General features: G+C 40.4%; 1 protein-coding gene across 1 annotated transcript; it reads left to right on the top strand.

The window, feature by feature from the left end:
* The first annotated feature begins 5,281 nt into the window (after positions 1-5,281).
* On the top strand, positions 5,282-21,212 carry HSPA9 (heat shock protein family A (Hsp70) member 9). Its single transcript, XM_080919847.1, has 17 exons — positions 5,282-5,467; positions 6,838-6,896; positions 7,102-7,189; positions 8,087-8,268; positions 9,334-9,458; positions 10,352-10,425; positions 10,517-10,623; positions 11,748-11,910; positions 12,346-12,438; positions 15,314-15,523; positions 16,615-16,842; positions 17,685-17,789; positions 18,296-18,413; positions 19,329-19,423; positions 19,768-19,860; positions 20,071-20,211; positions 20,448-21,212. The coding sequence occupies exons 1-17, from the start codon at positions 5,387-5,389 to the stop codon at positions 20,523-20,525; spliced, it is 2,040 nt and encodes a 679-aa protein (XP_080775973.1). The 5' UTR covers positions 5,282-5,386; the 3' UTR covers positions 20,526-21,212.
* Positions 21,213-26,197: the final 4,985 nt, after the last annotated feature.

Below are 26,197 nucleotides of genomic sequence, written 5' to 3'. Positions count from 1 at the left end.
CTCCCTGAACTTTAGTTTACAAAAAGATGTATATTAGTATTTACCATTGTACTGAAACCCATATTTTAGAAATATAATTAACAGGTGTCTGTTAGACAATAGGAGTACACTCATGCCTTTAAGACCTAGCAAAAGCTATAGGTTTGGGTTAAAAGGCACAGAGCATTTTTCCTCAATCCAGAGGGCTAGTTATACAGAGTGAACAGAGATGTTTTAAGCATGATGTGACACATCTTTAAGTTTATATGTAGGAGACAACCAAAGGGAAATGAAAATCTTAAGCTTGTGACTGAATTGGAATAAGTTCCATTAGCTTATCAGAACTCCATTGATCAATGTTAACATTCTGAACTTCAAAATAACAATAGCATGTGGGCGGAATATGAAACATTTCACATTTTTTATATCTTAAATCATTTTTTATATCTTACATCTCTATAATTTGTATTTATATACTTAAGACATTTTCTTAGACCCTCCAACACTATAATTTGCAATCACTAACTTTAAATATCTTAAAGATTTCTGACAGATTGAATTATAACTCACCTATGCCAGAGCATAGTGTTGCTGCCTCTGCAGCCACCCAAGAAGGGAGTGGGATCAAGCTCAAGCCAGTGTTCAAGGACTACTTCTCTGAAACCCACTTCTCTCCCCTAGCTCTAATCAGGGCCTAAAGACTAAAAGTATCTATAGGCACTTTATATAGTCCATGCTCATTATAATAATCTTGAAGTCTTTCTCCAACTTTCTTCCAGGTTGCTAAAACCAAGGACAAACCTTCTCCACAAAATCTTAAAAACTATATAATTGCTGTTGTTCTATTTTAGTGATGTATATTAAGCATTTGCACAAAAAGCATACAGCTTTTCCATTTTTTCTTTCTTTTCTTTCTTTTTTTTTTTTTGACTTTTACTTTTTATGACTTCCCTTATTTTTTCTGAGTTCCCTTATCTATGTTTTCCTGTGTCTTTTAATCCCTAGAAATACTGACCAAGCTCCCTTTTCCAAACAATTACTTCTTCAGAGGTGTCCTTAGCTTCGCCCCCCTCACCCCCTCCCACCCCCCACACCTCCTGCAGTGGAGCCCCATGCTGGATGCCATTCTGCCAGAGCTAGCTGTTCAGTCACCTTGGGGACCATGACTGAGGGAGTGAGGATGATTATAGGAAAGGCAAGAAGAAGATGCAAGAGACAAAGATGGGAGGGCTGCTGGTTAATACCATGCCAGCAAGCAAGTGTATTTTCTGTGGAATTTAAAAGTAAGCAACACAAAGCATGATCACTTGCAGGAAGTTAAACAATGACTACATATGCTTAAGTGGTGAGTTCATGGTACACAGTATCTGTGTTTGACTAAGGCCATTTTCTTCAGGCTTGGACAGTTTCTCAAGGACGTATGGGGTAAGTAGAGGAACTTGGCAGGGTATAACACATCTGGCAGATTTATTCATGATTCACCACAAGCAAGAAGTCAGCCAACGTTAACTCCAGAAGTACTTCCCACAGCCATGAACAGTGGTGAGCATCTGTAATTCAAGCACCTGGGAGGCTGAGACAAAAAGGTTTCAAGTTCAAGACTAGCTTGGGCCACATAACATAACCCGGTTTCAATGTTTTTCAAAACAATATATAGTTCTTACAGTCTACAAGTTATCTATGGATTATATCACAGATTAAATCTTCTCCTAACCTTTTTCATATGTTCTGCAGTGCTGGGGACTAAGTTCAGACACCTTATGCTTTCTTGGTAGGCACTCTACCACTGAGTGCCCTGAATTTCACTGTGGTTATCCTGTAATAGACATTTTGGCTATTCTTTTTTTATTCTATCACCTAAAATCACTGCTATTAACAGTGGAGTAGGTCAGCATTACATTACTCATATTTATATATATGCACAGACAGACAGACAGACAGGCAGACACAGAAGACCAGATTTGGTTTTGGTATGACATGCAGGTTCTAGAGTTAGACAGACTGGTTTCAAATTCTGGCTTTATCATTCATATACATATATTCCAAACAGGGGCAATTTAAGACCAGATTGTACAACTTGGACCCTGTCTAAAGAAAAATAAGAGAGTATTATGTGTGGTGGTGAACACCTTTAATAACCCACACAAGGGAGGTAGAGCCAGGCAGACCTGTTCTTTGAGGCTAGCATGATCAATATAGCAAACTAGATGTCAGCCAGAGATAGAGTGAGACTGGATCAAATAAGGAGGGAACAAGTAAACGTCATCTTTGTGTATTATGCATAGGTATTGGACTATCACTCCTTCTGTTTGGTAAACTTTGAACCTCAGGCAAATTATGCATTAGTTCTTTCCATTTCAGTAGACAAAAAGTGCCAACAGAGAAGTCAAATGTAATGCTGTATAGTGAACTGTATCATTGGGCGATGGGTCTCACTTCCATCTCAGCACTGGAACCCTTCTTAGATTCAGTTTATTTCTTCCAGCCTTCAGGTTCTCTCTACGTGCTCATCTGCAAGGCAGTTTGCAGTTCAGAAGGCCATCTATCCTTTACACTGGCAAATAGGAAAGCCATTGTTATGTTCATGCTTTGAACATTTAGCTACCACATCCCCCTGGTGGTCATAAAGAATATTTTGAGTAGCCTGACAAAACCATAAGGAAAATCAATCATATATATATATATATATATATATATCCCCATAGAACTGTGGTTACCTTTCAGGTAATACCACTTGGACTAAGCTCAGTAGAGCTCTTGCTTGGCATGCACATAACCTTGGGTTCCATGATCTTCAAATAAATTTAGTGAATTTGAGACAAGTCTGGGATATAAACTAAATAAGATATGAAACACTGGATTTCAGGGCTCCGGTTCTGGCTTTTACATATGTGAAGCAAGAAGAAAAGCAATAGTTAACTTTGATGTTGTTGCCTTAGGGCTTTTAGACAAAGTCTTGCTATCACAGAACCAGGTTACTCTGGAACTCACTGTTCAGTCGTGGCTTTTGGTCACGCTAGGCCAACTTTATCTTTTTAAGATAAGATCTGGTTACGGCCCAGGCTGTCCTTGAACTCCTGCTTCAGTCTCAGAGACAAAAGACACTACACCAGATTTCCGAGAATGCACTGGCTTCAATTATCTTCACCTGCCTTCCTAACTTCTTGTTATAGTCAATGTAAGGTTCAATGGTCTCAGCTTTGTTCTAGTGTTTAGTATCTGTCATTTCTATGTTCTTTCATCAGGGAATTGTGGCAGAGTATCTCTTCTCAGGGGGTCAACAATCTAACTTCGGTCTTGGCAACGTAGTTTCTTAGGTAATTTGTTAAAGTACTAGATCTACCAGTAAGGATATAATGACTAGTGTAACTTAATAAAGAGAGGTTAGAGGTTCCTTTTGAGATTGTCTTCTATGTAGCCTGCTACTGGTAATATAGCCCAGGCTGGTCTACAACTTACAATGCTCCTCCTGTGTCGGTATCCTGAGAGCTGGGATGAAGTATGGACCACTAAACCTGATTTATGGGATGATGAAGATGGACTCATGACCTAGTTAACATATTCTAGGCTAGCACACTACCAACTGTGTGCTAGTCCTTTTACTTTTAAGACAGTCTTACTGTGTAGCTGTGTTAAAATCAGACCCTCGACACGTCTTTGATAGATCACAAGCATTTATCACACCAGGCCTTTAAAAATGTATTATCACTAATTTTAATATTTATCTTATTTGACTTAATTTTATTAACTCTCTTTCAAACAGGTTCACGGTCTTTTAGTGTCATCGAACTGGTTTCCAATGCATGTCACCAAAGGTGACCTTACATTTCCGACTCTACCTTCTCCTCAAGGCTGGAGGGGTACAGCACCATTCCCAGTTACCTTTCCGTCCCTTCTTTTCTTAATGTAAACCGTACTTTATCTCCTAATTTCCCTACACTTTCTTCATAACTTGTTACAGTAGTGACTTTTACTTCTTTTTCGTTGAGATAGTCTCCAGTAGCTCTTGTTGGCCTGGAGCGAGTGAAGTCAAAGAGGACCTCTTCCTTCCCAACTATTTTCTATGGATATCAAACTGCTTACCTATAAAACCAAGTTATACTTTACTGTCTTTGAGTCACTGAACCGTTTTTACTACTGTCGAGAAAAACCTGACACAGCATCTGTGTGTCAGGTTTTGTCCCTCAAAGTCTCTGGACAGACATACCTCACGTGTGTAATCCAGGCATCTGAAAGTCAGGCCGTAGAGCCTTGAGTTTGAGGACAACTAAGGCTACAAAACCACATATAGCTTAGGCTAGTATCACACTGGGTTCGGGTGGGGTAGTGGGGTAGTGTAGGCCTTTAATTCCAGCACTGGGGAGGCAAACTGCTGGGATCAAGGCCAGCCTGGTCTATATAGCCAGTGACAGTCAGGGCCATATGGAGACTGTCCCCGACGCCCCGCCATATACACCCCGTCTGAAATCCCGTCTTTAAAAAAAGTCACAGTATAAACTAACACCTGGCAAGCACAAGATTTGAAAAGGTAGAGGCGCCTCTGGCCTAGCAAACCGGTCCATAAGAGCTCACGTAGCTTTCTTTTTTTCCTCATCGTTCCCAAGACAGCCTTAAAAGTGACTAAAAGCTTCGTGAATCAGATGCTGCCTTAGAGATTGGGAACCTAACCCGGCTCAAGAAATGCGCTGCACAAATTTGTAAAAGACCGCGCATATTCAGGTATGAGTAATTAAGGCTAAGAATAAACGGTGAGCGAGAACAAAGGGTCCCTTAATAATGCTTCAGGACAAGATGGCGCCCGCTACAAGTAGCGGCCTCAGAAAAAAAAATCCCCAAACGCCCGCGCCCCAAGTACTCTCCAGCAAATTCGTGTGCACTGCAGTATCCAATAAACGCTGCAAACCCGTTTCCTCCACGCCCCTTACACATGCGCTCCAGGGCCTATGTCCGGAGCCAACGACGCAGGCGCAGGAGGCCCCGCCTTCTGCGCAACTGACGCAAGGAGACTGTAATCTGTTCGTAATTTATCCCGTGTGACCTTGAGTCTTTCCTGCCGCAAGGACCCGGGCTGTCTGAAGCAATGCCTGTACACCTCTCTTCTCCCTCTCCCTTCTCACTCTTCCCCAGCCGCTGAAACCGCGTCGGGAGAACGGGAATTTTTCAACGATCATGTTGAGGAGCGTGCTCGCTGCGTTCGCCGATTCCGGGTGCAGCGGACAGGTAGTTTCTGGTCAGGCAACACGCCCGGCACCTCAGCAGAAGAGCGGGCTTCAGTGCTGCGGCCGCCAGCCCCCGCCCCTCATCCCACGTGGTTGGAGGGTTCCAGAAGCGTAGGCACCGCCGTGCGCGCAGCTCCGGGCCTGTGGGGTGTTAGTTCTCGCCCTTGTACCCCCTCAGTCCAGCCGCCATGATCAGCGCCAGCAGAGCAGCGGCCGCACGTCTCGTGGGCACCACAGCGTCCCGGAGTCCCGCAGCCGCCCGTCACCAGGTGAGGAGCTGCCATGCCTTCCGGTAGGGACTCCAGGCCCCGGACTCGAGTGAGGCAGGCCTTGCCCTTCGGGGTCAGACTCTAGGAGAAATCCGGAGCGAAGGAGTGTAACGGACCTTCGATGGTCAATGTTGGCCTTGTTTGAGGGTTTTAGCCTCGAGCTATGCTGAGTCACAATCCTTGGCGTTCTGAAGTCTTTACCCCAATAATTCACGTTGTAGTGGTCCTCCCTCTAACCTGTGGCGCATTGGATGTGCTTGATCTTAGGCAGTGGGTGTACTTTACTGGAAAGGCAGAACTATGTACTCTAAGCTGTTTTCTCAAGAATCGACAGTTTCTCTACTGTAAATATCCAAGAATGTCGCTATGAAGAAACGGGAAGCTATCCACATCAGGGACATAAGATTAAATTCCAACTCCATTCTTTTAAGACAAGCTCTCTTTGTAAACCTGGCTGCCTGGGAATTGACTTTGTGGACTTCACAGAGACACCCCTACCCATCTCCCCTCCCCCGCCTGTCTCTGCCTCCCGAGGGCTGAGATTGAAGGCGAGCACACCCGCCTCCAACTTTAGAGACTTTTTTTTTTTTTTTGGTCTTCTGTCTTTTTTTTACTTGGGTTTATAATAACAAATAGAAGGTATTGTGGAATTCTGGATATTTATCTGAAATAGAAAGTACGTCTTTGGAGAATGAGGCCTGTAGGTCTCCAAAATAGTTGTTTGACCAGACCAGTGGAAATATCTCTGAGAACCTTAAATCTCTACTTTCATTGCACACATAATTGAAGCCAGGTGGTCGTGAGTGTGAGACAGGGTCTCACAATGTAGCTTTAGCTATTCTGAAACTTTTATGTAGACTAGGCCTGCCTCTGATGTATTAGGATTAAATGCATTTGCCATTAGCCTGGTCAACTGAATTTAAATTTTTTGGTGTCTCCTCTTCAGCAGAAGAGGTTCTCGAGCACACACCCTATACATACCAGGGTTTGTGTTCGAGCAAGGCACATCTGCCAGTTTCCAGGTTGTCCTGACTTTGAGGGACACTTAATTTATGGACTCCTTGTTGGTAAAGGCCAGAGAGAGTTGCTTCTAAGCATCATACACACAGTTTGTCATAGCAAATGTGGGTACAAGATCAGTAATGTCAAAGTTGAAAATCTATTGCAGTGTAATTTTTTCCTCTTTAGGGGGGCAATTTAAGACAATTTTTATCAGACAGGTCTAGAAAACTTGGCAGATATGTGATGTGTAAATCTATGTATTTTACATGCTCTGAACTAGAGCTTGCATGTGTTTCTCAGGATAATAATTGGAAAAAGCCCAAGTTTCTTTGTGTAGTTGATGGCTGATGCAATTTTTTTCCCTCCAGGATGGCTGGAATGGCCTTAGTCACGAGGCTTTTAGATTCGTTTCAAGAAGGGATTATGCGTAAGTATAACCTCAGTTTCTCTGAGGGAAAAAAAAAACTGCATTGAACCTCAGCTATGATGGGAGCATTTTGTTAAAAAAACTATTCCTCTTTATAACTTCATTTGTATTTGTAATTTACTCAGTGTACCACTGTTAACACCAACAACACAGTTCTTTCTTAGAGACCACTGTTAAGATGACCATGGTATTTCATTTCTTACAGATCAGAAGCAATCAAGGGTGCAGTTGTCGGTATTGATTTGGGTACTACTAACTCTTGTGTGGCTGTTATGGAGGGCAAACAAGCAAAGGTGAGCATAATTGGAAACCTAATTGGTGGTCACTTAGATATCCAGTCTGGCACTAAGTACACAGGAATGCTGAATCAGCCTAGCTTGGTGGTAGACACAGGGATCCCTGAGTTCAGGGACAGCCTAGTCTACAAAGTGAGTTCCAGGGCAGCTAGGGCCACACAGGGAAACCCTGTCTCAAAAACAATGGTGAATTTAGTTTGGTCCTGAATTGTCTTCTGAGAGACTATCCTAGGCCAGCCTTAGGGGTACAGTATTCAGTGCTAAGACTACAGTCATTAACCACTAGACTTCTAATTTGAATTTAAAGACTTAGGAATTAACCTTTGGGTGTTCATAATTGAATGGATCTAACTTCCAGGAGTACAATTTAAACATGTTCTTTGGGGAATAGTGGTAATGTCATTAGAGGACTGTTAGAATCCCAGCAAGACTCAAGGTTGGAAGCTTCTACTGGCTAGAAACAAAAAGAGTTTGTTATGTAGAGGTTGTTGAAGCCTCTTCAGGAGAGAATACACAAACTTCCTTTTGAGTTGTCTGTTTCATCCTTGGTGCTTCATGCCTAGACTGGGTACAGGCTGAAACCCGCATGTTAGATACTAAGATAAGCCCTTCCTTAGTCCTAATTTATGCTGCCAGCCTTTTTTGTTCTCCTCTTTGAAATTTTAGCTGAATGAAATTAACAGCATTAGTTGTAATAAGGGTGGTATGGCCATGGTCCTCTGCATATCTTGAAATATTTATCATGTAGGATTCACAGCAGTAAAACATGCCAGTTTAGTGCATCTTTCTCAGGAATTTTTAAAATATGATTCAAGCTGTGGCTGTGTCTTAAAGCATGGCTATAGAGATTCCAGTGGTAAATAGTGCTTTAATCAATGTCTTTGGGAATTTTAGGTCCTGGAGAATGCTGAAGGTGCCAGAACCACCCCTTCTGTAGTTGCCTTTACGGCAGATGGAGAACGACTTGTTGGTATGCCAGCAAAACGTCAAGCTGTCACCAACCCAAACAATACCTTCTATGCTACTAAGCGTCTTATTGGACGACGTTATGATGACCCTGAAGTGCAGAAAGACACGTAAGTAATAGGAAAATCAACCCAGAAAACTTGCTGGTGCTTCAGTCAAAGTTCTGTGGATGCCTTGATCACTTTCTCATTATTGTTCTTGGGAAAAATTCACATCACCACCAGAAGAGTGCAGTTTTTTGAGAGAGGGTTCTGTGTGTACTGTCCTGGAACTTATTCTATAGACCAGGCTGGCCTCCAGCTCACTGAAATTCACCTGCCTCTGTCTCCCAAGTGCTAGGATTAAAGGTATGTGCCACCACCACCTGGCACAAGAGTATAATTCTAAACAGCTCATTTGTTTCTTCCCAGATTAGAATTTTTTATTTATTTGACAATAACATGTCATGTATTAAGATATTTAAAAATTGTGAGACATTCCTAAACTACATAAGTCATCATCAGTCATGTAGTGAAATAGGTTATATCATGTTATGTACACCTGTATGTGTTCGGCCCTCCCCCCCTTCTGGATAGGGTTTCTTTAAGTATCCTTGGCTGTCCTAGAACTCATTTTGTAGACCAGGCTTGCCTCAAACTCAGATCTTATTACTTCTGACTCCTTAATGCTCATACTAAAGGCATGCACCATCACTGCCTGGCTTTTTTTTTTTTTTTTAAAGATTTATTTTATATATAGGAGCACACTGTAGCTGTCTTCAGACACACCAGAAGAGGGCATCAGATCTTATTACAGATGGTTGCGAGCCTCCATGTGGTTGCTGGGAATTGAACTCAGTACCTCTGGAAGATCAGTCAGTGCTCTTAGCCACTGGACCTTCTCTCCAGCCTAGCAGCCTAGGAAACTGCTTTTTTGAGCTCTGGGGATGGAGAATGAATTTTACACGAATGGAGTTGAGTAGACCTGGTTAGCTTCAAATTACTCTTTCGTCAGTGTTCATCTACCTTTCTTGCATTCATACTCACTTTTGTGACCAAGTAATAGTTTACTGTATGAGCATTTTCTTAGAGACTACCTGGCTTTTATACAATTTAAAATGGATGTGATATATGCTGACCTTGCAGTGGTAAGTTTCACAGGATAGTTTTCTTACAAAATTCTTTCTGTCTTTTAAGTAAGAATGTTCCCTTTAAAATTGTCCGTGCCTCCAATGGAGATGCCTGGGTTGAGGCTCATGGAAAACTTTATTCTCCAAGTCAGATTGGAGCATTTGTGTTGATGAAGATGAAAGAGACTGCAGGTGAGTGGCTTTATTTCACATCTAGGAAAATTGGAAGTGCTGTTTGTTTCTCTGCATTAATACTGATTAACTTCATGTTCTATAGATGATGGGGTCTGAAGCTTTTGCATAGAAAGTTTAGGAAGGGCAAAACTTAGAGACTCTTCATACTTAATCTGCAGATTGAATTTAACTTCACTAATGATGCCTGCTGGGGTTTTTTTCTTCCAGTAGGGGGTGCACTGTAATGTTTTGTGTTAAAATCCAGAAAGCTGCACATTAAACTTAAGTTTAAAGATCACTGGATATTGATAAGTCTAAACTGAAATGCTAAAGGTGATTAGGAATTTCCAACATCTGTGCAGTTGGATTGCAGAAAAGCACTTCCCAGACTGAAACATTTTGGGAAGTGGGGATCAACAACACAGGGTAGCATGCATCTCAGACTAGCTTGAACTTCATACATACTTCATACAACTAGTTTGTAGCCACCTAAGTACTAACATAGTTAGGGTGATTTGTTTCTGAGACCAAATTTCATGTTCTAGGCTGTCTTAGAACTCACTTTGCAGCCAAGACTGGCCTCAAACTTGTAGAGATCTTTGTCCCTCAACTTTCTGAGTGCCACGATTATAGGCATGAGCTACTGTGCCTGCAGGTCATGCTTTGTAACCCAGGACAGCTTTGAACTCATGTTCTTCCTGCTGCCTTCTGTGCTACACTACAGGGTGTTAGATACAGTACCCACTCTTGGAGTGTTCTTTTCTATGGTCTCTCCTCCTGTTAAGCCACAAAGGAGTCAATTGCTCCACAAGAGGACGAGATGTGGAATATTAGGCTTCACTGATAATTTTGTTGCTTTCTTTTTCTGACATTGTACCACAATTGAATTTTATTTATTAATTATTTCTCAGAAAATTACTTGGGCCATACAGCAAAAAACGCTGTGATCACAGTCCCTGCTTATTTCAATGACTCACAGCGACAGGTAAAATTATTGTATCTCTTGTTTGCTGGGAGTGGGGATGGTGTGCCTGACTTAAAGAATGGAAAGATAGATTTCTTTCTACATTCTTTAGGCCACTAAGGATGCTGGCCAGATATCTGGGCTAAATGTGCTTCGAGTGATCAATGAACCTACAGCTGCTGCTCTGGCTTATGGTCTGGACAAATCTGAAGATAAAGTGTAAGTTGATATAGTAAATATTCTTACCTGATTTGCAGGGTTTTTGTGTGTGTGTGTGTAATTTTACTACATTCTGTGTTTTGTATGGGTCCATGTGTTGTGGTACATTTGTTTCATGGCATAAATGTGTGAACTGGCTTTTGCCTTTTCTCTAAGATAGGTTTAGGGCCAGGTTGTCAGGTATGGTGGCAAGTGCCTTTACCATCGATGGTTTTTCTCTTTGTTAACTAGAAGTTACTCTTATTCATGTGTTTGTATACAGGTATATGCATGTTATTCCTGACACAGATGTCAGAGTCCCCTGGAGCTGAAATTACAGATGGTTGGGAACTGCCTGTTGGAGGGACCTGAAATGAAACTGATTTGTGCTTTTAGTTGCAGAACATCCAGCCTCCACACATTGAAATGTATTATGTTTGTGATGGGGCATATTCTCAGCACAGTGCACATGTGGAAATCAGGACAATTTAGAGGAGTCAATTCTCAACTACCATGTAGGGCTTGGAACCAAACCTCTTCACCTGAAGAGAAACTTTTTGACAGTCCTTGTGCTGTCTGTTTTGTTTTGTAGGCAGGATTTTTTTATGTAGCTCTGGCTGTCCTGGAACTCTCTGAAAACCAGGCTATCCACAAAAAGATTTGCTTGCCTTCCCCTCTCAGGGATAAGGCGTGCACCACCACCACCCGACTTGTACTGTAAATGTAGCCTGAACTGTGAAATAAGTTATAACAGCTGTAATATTTTTTTCCTAGAACATTAGCTGGGGGGGGGGGGTTGTAATTAGACAAAAAAGATGTGCTTTATTCTCTCCAAATCTGTTTCTATGATCATTAATTCAAGACCATTTTACTGTTCATTTTAGACCCTTGATAATTTTTTTGTTATATGTTGACAAGTACTTTGGAAATCATAGTTTGTGTATGTTACTAATTTTGCACATTTTTGTGTTGCATGTTTATGATACCATATGTTAACAGGCATGTCACTTAGGTTAACTACATTTTAGTTATTAAACATTTCAGGAAAATAACAATGTTAATAATTAAACTTCGGTATTCTAATTTATTCCCTTGCAATAGGTTTTGTTTCTTGGGATTTATTGATTGATTTATTTATTTTTTAGCATTGCTGTGTATGATTTAGGTGGTGGAACCTTTGACATTTCTATCTTGGAAATTCAAAAAGGAGTGTTTGAGGTGAAGTCTACCAATGGGGACACTTTCTTAGGAGGTGAAGACTTTGACCAAGCTTTGTTACGGCACATTGTCAAGGAGTTCAAGAGGGAGGTGAGTTACCACTGTGGTTAATGTGTAGGCATTGAGTTTTTGATGATTTTTTTTTTTTTTTCGTTCACATTGCTTTTTGCTTTCTTAATAGTTTTTTTAAACTAAGCTAACTAACTGCATTTCAGATTCATGGGTAAACTAAACTATTTTAGTTATATAACCTTAGATTGGGAACAAAAGACCAAGTGACCTTGGTTACAGTATTGGAGAAGAGATTTTAGAAACTGAAAAGCAAGACCTTGAGCTTGGCAGAGTTGATGGGAGTTCAGTCTACTGACATAGGTCAGATAACTTATAAATACTTGGCTCTTTTCTACAGATCTTTAAAGGTGATAATTTGTATTTGTTTATAAAGGGTTAGCCCCTTAATAAGTAAAAAATGTTCTACATTTACTAATATTCCGTGTTAATTGTTTCACTGATCCTACTTTGTAGACAGGGGTTGATTTGACCAAAGACAACATGGCACTTCAGAGGGTTCGGGAAGCTGCTGAGAAGGCTAAATGTGAACTCTCCTCATCTGTGCAGGTGAGGGATGGAAAAATCCCAGTACTGAGCATATTTGAATAATGTGTTCTAATTTACCTAATGTCAGTGCAGTCTCTTTAGTTTCCTGTTTGCTGAAAACCTTGGCCATGAGTGAAGGAACAACATGATGATCAGTTCTTTTCATTTTAATGAACAAAGTAAATATTTATGAATGTGTATCATTTGCCTGCATGTATATCTGTGCTACATCTGTGCTTGGTTTCTGTGGAGGCCAGAAGGAGGGTATCAGAACTGCCATGTCAGTGTGGGGGTTGAACCTGAGTCTCTGGGTGAGCACTTAACCACTGACCCATCTGTCTATCTCTGAGCTAAAAGATTTAATACAAGATTATAAAGATACTAGAGACGAATAACAATCAAAGGATATTTGAGTAATATCCCTAATTTACTTTTAAGTTAAAGATGTGTTTTCATTTCCCTCTCCCCCACCTAACCCCCACTCCTAAGTGCTGGGGTTAAAGTCCTATATCACCACAAACAGTAAGATGAGGATTTTAGATGGGGGTGATAGCTTGTTGGTAGAGGACTTAGCTAACATGTATGAACTCTTGCCAGCATTGCAAAAAGGAAAATGTTGATAAGGTAGTTGAGGCTAGAGAGTATTGTTACCAAAGCAAGTCTGCACATAATGAGCTGCAGCCAACTTGTCTATGTAGCAGGACTTGTCTCTAACAAAAACAGGCTTTATTTCTTGGGTTTGTAATGGTTCTGAACACCTGCTGGGCCAATTGTCTTTCTTTGCCCCCAAGGCACTGGTTTTTAAAAGTCAATGATGCATGCCTGCAATCCTAGTACATATAAAGCTGAGGCAAAGGGTTCCGTGATTTGATCTAGCTTGAGAAACATAGATCTCAGCATCTCAAAAAAGGCAAGGCATTGGTAAAAGTAATGTGAAGAACTAGAATTACTAACCTGGAAAAATCTCTTAAGTTTAATTTACTTTGTGAGTTGCTGGCTCTTTGTCATTTAATAAATTGGATCACCATTCCAGAAAATGAGTTGTGAAACAAATGTGCTCCATCTGAGTTCTGAGATTATTGACCTCAGTTCTGAGAGGTAAAGCTTCCTTGTCTTAACTACCAAGCACAAACTAGTAAAATAAACTTTCTTGTTAGATCTAGATTGAACACTAGAGTGGAATTTCCAGTCTAATGTTGGGTTCTTTAGTGATAGCAAAGCTTGTGACTCAGGTTGTTGCTGTTTCCCAATAGGTTATTGGTTTCCTGGTTGTTGCTAATTAACTTTTGTTGAAACCTGGGTGCTGTATACATAATCTACCTCTGAGCTATAAGGTCATCTTGCTATACATAGCACCAGGACCTCCAGAGCAACATAGTGAGACCCTGTTTCAGACAGACAGACATACACATACACAGTCCTAGAAAATCTTCAGTAATTACATATAACTAGTGATTGCCAAATTGAATGAGACTGTTTCTCTTGACAAAATGGCCAGCCAGCATTGGTGTTATTTTCTAATTTGTCGTTAAAATTTTCAAAGAAATTATTCTTTTGAGCAATATGCGTCACCCATTATTTCTACAGTGTATTGACTATGAAGTATTTAACTGTCTAAGGTAGTTTGTCCTGAAGAAAAGTACTTAAGAACTAGCTTCTCTCAGGTTATATATCTTATTAGCCTTTGATAAAAGCATAAAACACTTTGGGGGTTGGGAGGATCTGGATGTGTACTTCTCAGATAATGTTAAGAGCAAATTCTTTGAATTTTGTTAGTCTAATTTTTTTATCTATTTTTTTAGTCACATAAACATTTATTTGCTATGAAACAGATTGAGTGCTAAGATTGGATATGTGCTATATACTGTTCAGTATATATTAATTATACATAATAAATGATAAGATTAATAAGACATTTTCATGTAGACATACAGTATATTTATTTACCATATCAAGTCTAAATATCCTTGATTGCACATTATATGGCCCCAAGCTATGGTATTTAGGATTAGCGATTAGATTTTTTTTAAATATAGATATAGGTAATTACCAGTTCTCTGTAGATATGATGGCAGTACAAGTCAGGTGTCTTGAGTCAGTGTCTCTTGCAGATCAGACTGGTCTTGAACTCAATATAGGGAAGATGATTGCATGTCTGATCTGCCTGCAGCTCCTGAGGGCTCAGGTTATAGATGGCACCAGCATGCCTAGTGTATATTGGTCCTGCTTTTTTCTGGAAAGAGGTCTTATAACACTTAAATTTCCTGAAACTTTGCCTAGATGTGTTGAGGTTGGTTGAGAACATTTTCTTTATATACATGTGGTTCCCCCCCTTTTTAATGATTTTGTATGTATGGAGAGAGTGAAAGAAGGTGATTGAGGGGATTACTGTTGGAAGGTGGAAGAGAAATATCAGAATCCCTGGAACTGTAGGCAGTTCTTAGCTAGGTACTAGATATTAGTAAGCCCTCCTAACTAGTGAGCCTTCTTTTTAGCCCAGACATGAGATTTTTTAAATGTGGTGTGAAAGACAACCCCACAGTATGTTTTTTTGTTTTGTTTTAATTAATTAATTAATTTTTTTGAGCCTGGGTTTCTCTGTCTTGGCTGGCCTCAAACTTGGTGCCTACCTCTGCCTCCTGAGAGCTAGAACTAAAGGTATGTGCCACCACTGCTCAGTTATAGTGTTGTTGTTGTTTTAAGGATTTATTTATTTATATATGTGTGAATACACTGTAGCTGTATTAAAATAGATTCTGCAGTACGTATTTCTCGGGAATCATTGCATTTGGTAAAGCCTACCCTATGTGTTTTCCATGTCCATGGTTTTGGTTTTAACTGAATGGAGTATTAGAGTACCAGTTGCGTTCCTTACTGACATTTAGTTCTTGTGCAGACTGACATCAACTTGCCGTACCTTACAATGGATGCTTCTGGACCAAAGCATTTGAATATGAAGCTGACTCGAGCTCAGTTTGAAGGCATTGTCACAGATCTAATCAAGAGAACTATTGCTCCATGTCAGAAAGCTATGCAGGATGCAGAAGTTAGCAAGAGTGACATAGGAGAAGTGATTCTGGTTGGAGGCATGACGAGGATGCCCAAGGTATGAACTCACAGTATTTCTCATAGACGAAAAATTTATAATGCACTCCTGGAACAATTGGGTTATGTTGTGTGGACATAAATATGATCCATTCTACTAGTGTTTTCTTTTTTTTTTTTTTTTTTAAAGGGCGGTGAAACCAGACTGACCAAAAAAAAAAAAAAAAAAAAAAAAAATGCTTTTAGTTGCCTATGATGGCTCATGCCTATAATCTGAGCAATTGAAAGGATAAAGGAAGAGGATAGCTTTGAGTTAAATAAGATGCAGCTATAGAATTATACCTTGCACACACACTCCTCAAAAAAAGTTTATAGGCATTAAAGGATATAAGAATTGGTGGCAGGGAGAATCCTAACCCAGTCTGGTAAAGATAATGTAAATCCTTGATAATAGCCAGTTCCTGAGGGTATTTTGGACACATCTTTCCAGTAGTACTTAGTGGGGTGGGGAGAGGGCTACTTGAATTTCTTCAACAAAGATTTGTGCGATGATGCATTTTCTTAATCAACACATCATTCTGAAAACAGATGTGTAGAGAAATAATAACTGAGCACAGACTTGTTGAAGTTGCAGATGGGGTTTGGTAACTAGATAGAATTATCTTAGACCTAAATTACTGATGCATTTATTTTGGTAGTGGTTTGTTCTGTTTCTCTGTTTGAAACACCTGGATGTTAGAAAATTAGCCCAAAATAAATTTAGACCTAGGATTCTGGTTTATGAGATACTAACAAACTCTCCTAAGATGTTGTGCACTTTTGTCAGCTCTAATACATAGGCTCAAAAACTATCCCTCATTTCAGCTGCAGAGTTGATAGTAATACTTCCTTCAAATTGGTCAGTTATAAAGAATATGAAAACTGGATTTTATAACTCCTTGTCATGTGTCTTATGTTTCAAATGACTTCCTCTGGGAAGTCAGATTATTGAAACAAATTCTTCTCTAATTTAAGTGGACAGTCAAAGAAGAAGTCAGCCATCTTGGATCTGAATCAATCTGACTTGCTGTCTAGCAGGCGTATTAGTGTTCTGTTCCACTGCAGCAATTGCCCTGGGTATTGGCTAACAGGTTCTTTCTCTCCAATGCTTAGGTTCAGCAGACTGTGCAAGATCTTTTTGGCAGAGCCCCAAGTAAAGCTGTTAACCCTGACGAGGCTGTAGCTATCGGAGCTGCCATTCAGGGAGGTGTGCTGGCTGGTGACGTTACTGATGTGCTCCTCCTGGATGTTACTCCCCTCTCTCTGGGTATTGAGACACTGGGGGGTGTCTTTACCAAACTTATTAATAGGAACACCACTATTCCAACCAAAAAAAGCCAGGTAAGAGCCATTCTTTCTTCCTACCTAACAGTTTTAAGTTCTACAAATGATGTACTTCAAGTAAAAACTATGAATTTTTTTTCTTTAAAACTTCGTTTCTAACTAAGTCTATGCTAGTTGACTTCATGTTGAGACTGTATTTTGTTTTACTTTTTGCAGTTGCTGGGAAAGATGATAGTTTCCTAGAAAGCCTGTTGTCATTTGCTACCAAAGTCCTTGTAGTCTTATGTTATCAAAAGCAAATAAAGAACAGCCTGGCTAGGGACATGGGAGTGGGTTTGATCTCTGGGAGAATGATAGGCTGCATTGTACACCACCAAGCAGGGGTATTTGGGTATGGCTTGGTCTTAGATGAAGAATTACTTCTTGTAGCTGTTAAATCATCCCAGCACTTGGAACATTGAGGCATAAAAATTGGAAGTCTAAGAACTGCCTGGACCATGAACATGCTTCCAATATTACTTTATTTCCAGACTAACTTAGTTGTCAGTTTTTTTAATGCTAGTTCTGGTGTTTGTGCAGTGATGTATTATTTGTCAATACATCATTCTGAAGGAATGTATGTAGTGACTTCTTATTACTGAGCACATTGCCCATCTCTGATCCTGTTTCCTTGGACTGGCAAACCAGTATTTAAGAACTTATTTTGATGCCATAAACTCTTAAGGCTTAAAGCCTCACCTTGTACAACATAACTTGCTTATTTAGCTGAAGCAATAGCTATTGTGTCCTTCTAAACTAATCCTGCTCCTCTCCTTTGTTGCCCAGTATCAGAATAAATTTCTCTTGTTAGCTTTTTCTCTGTAACAGATGTAGTTAAATCAAGTTTTCTTTTTCCCTAGGTGTTTTCTACCGCTGCTGATGGACAAACTCAAGTAGAGATTAAAGTGTGTCAGGGGGAAAGAGAGATGGCCGGAGACAACAAACTTCTAGGACAGTTCACTTTGGTAAGTATTTTGAGTTTGAGTATCATGCTCTTTGGGCCTATAGCTTGCAAAGTTGACATACAGGTATATTGTGTTATTTTTGAAAAGAAGTTTTTGTAGGTGAATTATGAAACCCATGATTTTTGTTTTTACCTAAAAGTGCTTTGTGTTTACAGAATTTGAAAATTTTAAAAACTTGGAAGTGTTTAGACCCAGAACTTAATTTTAACTTGACTACTCATTTCAAAAACACTTAATAGCTACTGTTTCTGGTCAGCATTGCTACAGTAGAAAAGTTTCCTCATTTGCTGTAAACTCTGGGCATAAATTGCCATCGTGGTTAATTAACTTCTTGAAGCCCAATTGATCTTAGAAAGCACTACAACAACTACTGTGACTTAAAATCTCAAGTTTTGTACATTCAGTGAAGAAACCACTTGTTTTAGGAAGCAAGTGGTTGGTTGGCCTGTTTGGAAATGAGAGTACATGGGCCTCTCAAAGGAGCTCACTCTGGCTATTTATTTTAGATTGGAATTCCTCCAGCTCCTCGTGGAGTGCCTCAGATCGAAGTTACATTTGACATTGATGCCAATGGGATTGTTCACGTTTCTGCCAAGGATAAAGGGACAGGACGTGAGCAGCAGAGTAAGTATTCAGACTGAATGACATGAGCCTGAGGAGGTTGTAGAGAGTGCCTTTCTAAGTCTCTGGGTTTGGTTAGCATCAAAGAAAAAGTAAGGTAGCTATTATTGGGAAATAGCCTTTCTCCCTTTGTATGCCTCTTCTCCCCTACGGAGGTTGTTACTATACTGCTCCTTTTCCATGTATCAGATATAGCTGCCACTTTTTTTACACTGTGTATGGGTGTTTGTATGTATTTCTTGCACCTCATGCGTGTCTCTTGCCTTGAGAAGTTAGAACAGGATACCAGATCCCTTGGCATTGGACAGTTGTGATCTGCTTTGTGAGTGCTGGGAATCTTAAACTTACATTCTCTTCAAGAACAAGTGCTTTTAAACCACTGAGCTGTCTCCAGCACGACCCTCCACACACACACACACACCCTTTTTTTTTTTTTTTAAGGATAGCTGCCTCTGCTAAACTTATAAAGTGTTGTGGTTTTGGGTGGATTTTTTTGTTTTGAGACAATGTCTCACTTTGTTTCCCTGGATGCCTTAGAAGTTGCTGGGTGCACAAGGCTGGCCTTAAATTCTTGGGATCTGTTTGCCTCTTCCTTTCAAATGGTGGAATAGATGTCTGAATTTTTATAAGTATAACATTAAGAGAGGGTAAAGAGGCAAGCCTAATCTTGTAAATTGTTGAAGTATCAATTGCTTGAAGGCAAATTATTTAATCTTTTTTACAATTTCTTGCAAGGTAATAAGTATTCATAATTTGCATCATTCAGATAATTACTATATAAATAGTGGTGTTCTGTAGCCATGGCTGGCTTTCTCAATGCTGTAATCAAAGGTGTGTACACCACCATACCTAGTGTAGTAGTTTCTCAATGCAAAAAGAAAAAAGAACTAAAGAACTGCCTTTTTCTTTAAACTACAGTTGTAATCCAGTCTTCTGGTGGATTAAGCAAAGATGATATTGAAAATATGGTTAAAAATGCAGAGAAGTATGCTGAGGAAGACCGGAGAAAGAAGGTGATTACTTTTGTTGAACTTGTTAAAGCTGATAGTAGAGTTTGGACAGTAACTGATAACCAGTTTCTCTCTCCTCTCGTCTCCTAACTTCTTTGTTTTATGTAAGATTACACCATGTATTCAGGATGTTTGAGACAACCCTCGTATTTCTCACCTCCCTGGTACCTGGGCTCAAGGGCACAAACTGGGTTTGGGATGTTCTCTTTAGTCTTCCACTGTTAAAATTTCCATGTCACAAAAGGCACCTCTACTCTCTGAGACATGCCAAGTACTTTAATTAATAGACTATCTGGCAAGTAACTTTGCATTTGCCACAACTTTATGTTGAACTGTTTTTTCCTAAGGAACGCGTTGAAGCAGTTAATATGGCTGAAGGAATTATTCATGACACAGAAACCAAGATGGAAGAATTCAAGGACCAGTTGCCTGCTGATGAGGTGACAATTTAAAAAAAAAAAATCTCACTGGTTCATTGAAGCTCATTATTCTTTGGGTTTGATAACTGATTTGGTTTCTTAAAAATGTAAATAAGGGTTGGAGGTAGGGAGGCAAAAACTATTTAGAAATCTGAATAGTAAATTACATGTAATGAGACAAAAGACCTAGATAAAAAAAAGATTTGTGTGTGTGTGTTTTGCCTTTCCTAGTGCAACAAGCTAAAGGAAGAGATTTCCAAAATGAGAGAACTTCTTGCTCGTAAGGACAGTGAAACAGGAGAAAATATTAGGCAGGCAGCATCTTCCCTTCAGCAGGCGTCATTGAAACTCTTTGAAATGGCATATAAAAAGGTACATGGGCTAGAGGGGTAGTTGGGGCCTAATTACTGGGGTTCCCTCTAACTATTTACAAAATTGAGAATACTGTGAATAGAACGTCACAGGGAGTGGTAGGGAATACCATTGCTGTCCAAGGGAGGAGGGGAATCACTACAAGATGAGGTCTGTATGATGAAGCCTGTTGAACAGAGTAAACTTGTAGCTAACTGAAATCCTAGTGATGGATTCTCAAGTATTTTTCTCAACAGATGGCATCTGAAAGGGAAGGTTCTGGAAGTTCTGGCACTGGGGAACAGAAGGAAGATCAGAAGGAAGAGAAACAGTGATAATGGCAGTGTATTGTGGAGCCAGAAGGACGACATACTATGAAGCTTGGGAGTAAAGGGACTTCCTGAGCAGAAAGGGGGCAAACTTCAGTCTTTTTACTGTATTTTTGCAGTATTCTATATATAATTTCCTTAATATATAAATTCAGTGACAATTGCTAACTCATTTAATGGGTAATAAAGTCAGCAATAGCAGGTTCATACTATTCTGTCACTAGCTTGTTATTTTCAGCTGCATGTAAAGGGGTGGGATGGGGCTGTGTACCAATCATTAAGGTAAATCTGGTTTGTGCTGAAGTGGCTATGTTTTCAAAATGGGAAGCCCATTTCACATGCAGTGAATGGAGGTATCCTGTCATGGACCTTGAATTGAGATCATATACAGATGCTTGTTGGCCAAGAGCACTGCTAATAAAGAATGACTTGTGTGCACATCTGCTCCTACAACCAATACCTTTCAAGACTAAGCTACCTGTGCCAAGGTCTATAGGTGCAGAAGCTAGGTCAATGGATAAAAGCTGTGTTAGCCATGGCTTAAAGTGATACAGGAGAGTGATATAAGCCTCTCATGGGCCTAAGGCTTACTTCTAGCTACCCTCTTGGCCAATGTCTGGCATCTATATTCTTGATGATTGTTCCTTTTTCATCAATTCTGATTTTTTTTTTTTAAATAAAATTCTGAAAGCCTCTTGATCTCCTTTGTGAATGGTGATAGCTTAAGGGCTATTACTGTACTATGGGGTTTGTATGCTGGATGTGGAAGCTACTCAGGAAGTAGTTTGAAGCCAGGCAGGACTGCACAATGAGACACCCTGTCTTAATAAAAGTACGGACATAAAAAAAAAATCTAGTTGTTGTAGTCTTCTCTGTAGAAGAAAAAAATGCTTTTACCTCAAGCAGATTTTGAGCAGAGTTGGTTTAAAGAATATAGTGTCATAGTCATAATGTCTGATTTCGGTGACTTCAGAACAGTTCCCGAGTAGGTTTTGTTTTCCTCACCCAATCTTTGGTGTTACCATCTCTACTGTCCTTCACAGAAAGACTACTTTGTATATTTTTTGTTTGTTTTTTGTCTATGTTTATGTGCACATAAACCCTGGAGCTGTAATGGGCCCTGGGTGGTATCATTTCATGTACCATTATGTGCTGTTGATCTCTACATAAATCCCTTTATTTTTTGAGACAGGGTTTTACTATGTAGAATGCTGGGATTAAAGGAATGTACTACCAAGCCCACCTGATTTCAAACGTTTTGAAACAGTTTAGGGTTTCCAAGATAGAAAACTGGCAAGCTATCTGCTATAGCTAATTCATGTGGAAACAAATAAGGTTCAGACAACCAGTGACTTGTCCAGAATTCAAAGACATGCCTCAGATGAATCAACAAATCTCAGTTTTCATGTTCTGCTTAACCCTTTAGGTTGAGTTGTGCCCATGTTGGAAAGCAAACTATTGTAAGCAGTTTAAACTCCTTAATAGTCTTCATTATAGTCTGTTCTTATGGCAAAATAAATACACTAAAACTTAAGGTTGTTCAAACCAAATCTTTTTGTTTTAAAATGTTAGCAAAAGCACAGATTCATGTAGCTTATCACTTGGGATAGTCCTAGATTTTCAATTCCAGGCAATCTGGCAGGGATCTACTTTACACCACAAATGCATGTATTACTTAAATACATGGAAGGTGGGCTGGAGAAATGACAAGGTGACTAAGAGCACTGACTGCTCTTCCTGAGGTCCCGAGTTCAATTCCCAGCAACCACATGGTGGCTCATAACCATCTGTAATGGGATCCATTGTGGCCTTCTGATGTGTCAAGACAGCTACAGCGTACTGATATACATTAGATAAGTAAATCTCTTTAAAAAAATACATGGGAGGCAAAACGCCCATGCTACATTATAGAAAATAAGCCATCTGTGGGGATAGTGGGTACAACTTTTATCAAACCCAAAAAACTAAGCAAGTTTTTATACAGTTTTTTGTTTTTGACAGGCTTGCTCTGTAGTCCAGGCTGGCCTCAAACTTGAAACAATCCTTTAACCTGAATGCTAGGGTTATAAGCCTGTATTACTACACCTGGCTGAATTGGAGATGGAACCTAGAGCTTCAAGCTACTGGGACTAAATCTCCCAATATTGGAGGTATTTTGTGCGTGTGTATGTTGGTAAGGATCAAACGCAGAACCTTGTTTTAAGCTAGCCTGATGGACAGAACAGTGGAGTGTACATCACCATGCTCAGAAAGATAGAAATTTTTGCCAGGAAAGGGAATATAAGGAAAAATTCATTAGACCGAAAATATAGGTGATATTTCCTGGGCGGCTTAATTTGAATGACCAGAATGTCATTTGATGTCACTGAATGAGCCTCCTGTCAGCTTGGTGCTGCTGTATTGGCCATTCAAGCTATGTCTGGTGGCTTGAAAAAGTTCTGGTATCTAACATTTCTTGCTACATCATCACAAATATTGCATCAGAGTAGGCAAGAGACTGAGCTTGCAGCCTCAAGCCCTTCTATTAGTATCAATCCATTCAGGAGGTTACAACCCTCACATCTATAAGCAGTCCCCTACCTCAAGGATCTATTCAGCATTCTTACTAGGCAGATAAGGACTCTTACTAGGTTTCTCTATTATGCTAATTTCATGAATGGATTACTATTTCTTCAATTTTAAAACCTTCAAATCTCTTAAAGAAGCTGGAACATAACCAAACACATTAACAGGAAACACAGATTGAATTAAAATTTTATTTACCTTGCACATTTCATACTCGTGATGCTTTAGAGTATTTCCAAATGCACTTTACATGATCCCCATAATTATCAAAATCAGAAAACTTAACATTGATACATTTTCATATATAATTCATATTAAGACTTCCATCGAGCATGTGGCTCACACTTGTAATCCCAGCATCTAGAAGGCTGAGGGACTCCCCAAGTTTGGAGCCAGGTTGGACCCTGTCTTGAAAACAGTAAAAGCAATCACTTTGATCAAAGCACAGGACCACATGAGTCCTAAAGTTTTAAATTCTTAAAGCATAACTCAGAGGGTGGAGATTAGAAACAATGGTAGTAGTAGAGTCCTTAGATACTGAATGTAGAACTAGATAATTTTTCTGGTTATTGAGGAATGGCCCTACACACAATTAGAAAACACTGTCATTCAACTAGGGCCCCAGCCTTTTCATTGTTTTTAAACCTAATGATTTAATTTTTGTGTGTATGTGTGTGTGTGTGCCTGCATGTGTGTATGTGCACCACATGTGGCCTGGAACTGGAATAAAGCCATCATTTGGCTGCTGGGATGAAACCCACATTCTTCTGGATGAGCAGCCAATGCTGAACCATCTGTCAGGTCGCCACCCCCCCACAAGTTTCTCTGTAACCCTCTGTCCTGAGGTCTCTAAAGCAGATCGGCATTGAACTCAGAGACCTGCCTGCCTCTGCCTCCAAAGTGTTAAAATTAAAGGCTTTCAACACCACAACCAGCTCTCAAACCTCCATTGCCACTCCATTTTTAAAAAATTGTTCATTTGAGACAGTGTCTCACATAGCCCAGGCTGTCCTTATGTTTATTCAGCAGCTTGGATAGCCCTTGAACTAAAGATCCTCCTGCCTCATTTTTTAAGAATAGAGATTTTTAGGCCTTCCCCAGCCACCGAGGTGCGGTACAATTTATTTGTTTGTTTGAGATGGTAGTCTGTTTCCTGAGCTTGTCTCCAATTCCTGAACTGAACTGACAGTCTCATTCCCAGAGCAGGTGTAACTAGTTACAGGCTACACCTAGTGTAGCTAGCTAGAACTACAGGTATGCACCAGGGCATTTTTCTTCACCCCCAGCGATACAGCTGAAATTCAGAGCTTTGTTACTTATGCCAGACTAGTGTTTTACCACTGCATACACCCAGTTCTATGCAAAAATCTATTGTGGAATTCTGGTTGGGGCAGAAAATCAGCAGCAGCAGCACAACAGCAACAACAAAAACACTTAGGAAAGGGTTGCAGGTACAGAGCATTTAGGTGCTACCCTGTTTTCCAGCATCCTTAACACCCAGGAAAGACACTTTCACCTTACTAACAAATTGTTTACATTCAACCTCCGAGGCCAAAGGCCGAAGTTTTTTTTCCAAACTAAGCACCAGCTGGGTGTTCAGGTCACTTCTAACACGACCTAGAGTTAGCAAAGTCTCTAGCCTACCCCAGCTTGGGATGCCCATTAAAAGTTCCACCTGACACTTCCCACTGGGTTTGACAGCTTGCTAGAGTGGCTCACAGAATTCAAGGCAACAGTTTATCCATTCCAAAGGCTATTACAAAAGATACAGAATAACAGCTTGATGATACATGGAATAAGGTCAAGGAGGGTTTTGAGCCCTGGACATGTGTGTCCTCTGGTTCTTCCTATGATGAAACCTGCAATGAATCCACTGCTTTTCAAATGGTAGGCTTGGCCTAAAAGATCCCTCAATATCTTCTTCCTCTGCTGCTGCAGCACACTGCTTTCTTTGTATCTCCTCAAATATGTTCCCTCTGACAAAATTACTCATCCTCCATGCCTCACTTCAGAATTAGATGTCTTGTCATACACTTTCGGAGTACCTAAAGTACTAGAATATTCATGCAATTATTTTATCATATAAAATAAGAAAAAAATCATCTGGGTTTAGTCAAGGCTAGGGCATGAATATTGTCAAATTTTGAAGCAAACATCAAGATCCTGTCTCAAACACATTAAAGTATAAAAATTAAGAGCGATTATAAACTCAACTAGACTGTGAGATCCATTAGGGTTACATTACTTACTCTGTTCACTTTTGTTCCTAAAAAATGACATCTAGTACTTGCTTCGGGGTCAAATATTTGAATGCACCCAAGTGAAGCGAACGGAGACAATTGGAAAGCTTAACTCATAAAGTAAAAGTTCTAACGCTTTCAGCATTCTCCTCACCTCCAAGCTCAAATTAAGAACAAAACACGCATGCTCTCAGATACCTTGGGTCTCCAATCTCGGGCAACCCCTGAATCCTTCAACCCCCCCAAAAGTTCCAATTCCAAAGTGAACCCATATTAGTACTGAAACACTTCTTCACCCCTGTGCACTCCATGATCGGCGAAGTTTCTGATCTCGACCAGGATTCTGAACTTTTGTTCGGGAAGCCCACCGCACTCGGTTAGCGAGCGATAAGTTGAACCTCGTTGAGGCGTTTCCTCCACGCTTCTCTAACGCCGTTGACCCCACGCTCGTACGTACGTGTCCGAGAAACTAGACTTTGCGTCGCTGAGCTCCAGATATTCATTCAGGTCAAGGGGGAAGAACGAAAGACAACGACAATTCTCTCTCTCTCGCTCGCCCTTTAAGAAGCACCCCCATTCTAGCCCATAGAAGCTAGGAAAATGCTCGCGAGAGCCACGGAATTCCGCACGCTTCCTGCTCCAGGATAGCCGGGCCGGAAGGAAGACTGTACCGCCCACTACCCGGCCTATACCTCACAAGGCAGCGAGGCCGCAGAGGCAGCCAATCAGATTGCCTCTTGTAAGCAAAGGCGCGGAGAGCCAATGGGAAGTCGCGGCGCGCGCAGAGCATCTCTCCGTCGCACCGGCCCCCTCCCTTCCGCCCGCCGCCTTCCACTCCGCCCCTGGCGGAGGAAGTGAGATCAGAGGCCCCAT

Source organism: Micromys minutus (genome assembly GCF_963924665.1).
Source record: "Micromys minutus genome assembly, chromosome: 8".
NCBI classification, from domain to species: domain Eukaryota; kingdom Metazoa; phylum Chordata; class Mammalia; order Rodentia; family Muridae; genus Micromys; species Micromys minutus.
The sequence above is the reverse complement of the archived record's forward strand: the minus strand, read 5'-3'. Positions and strand labels throughout refer to the sequence as shown.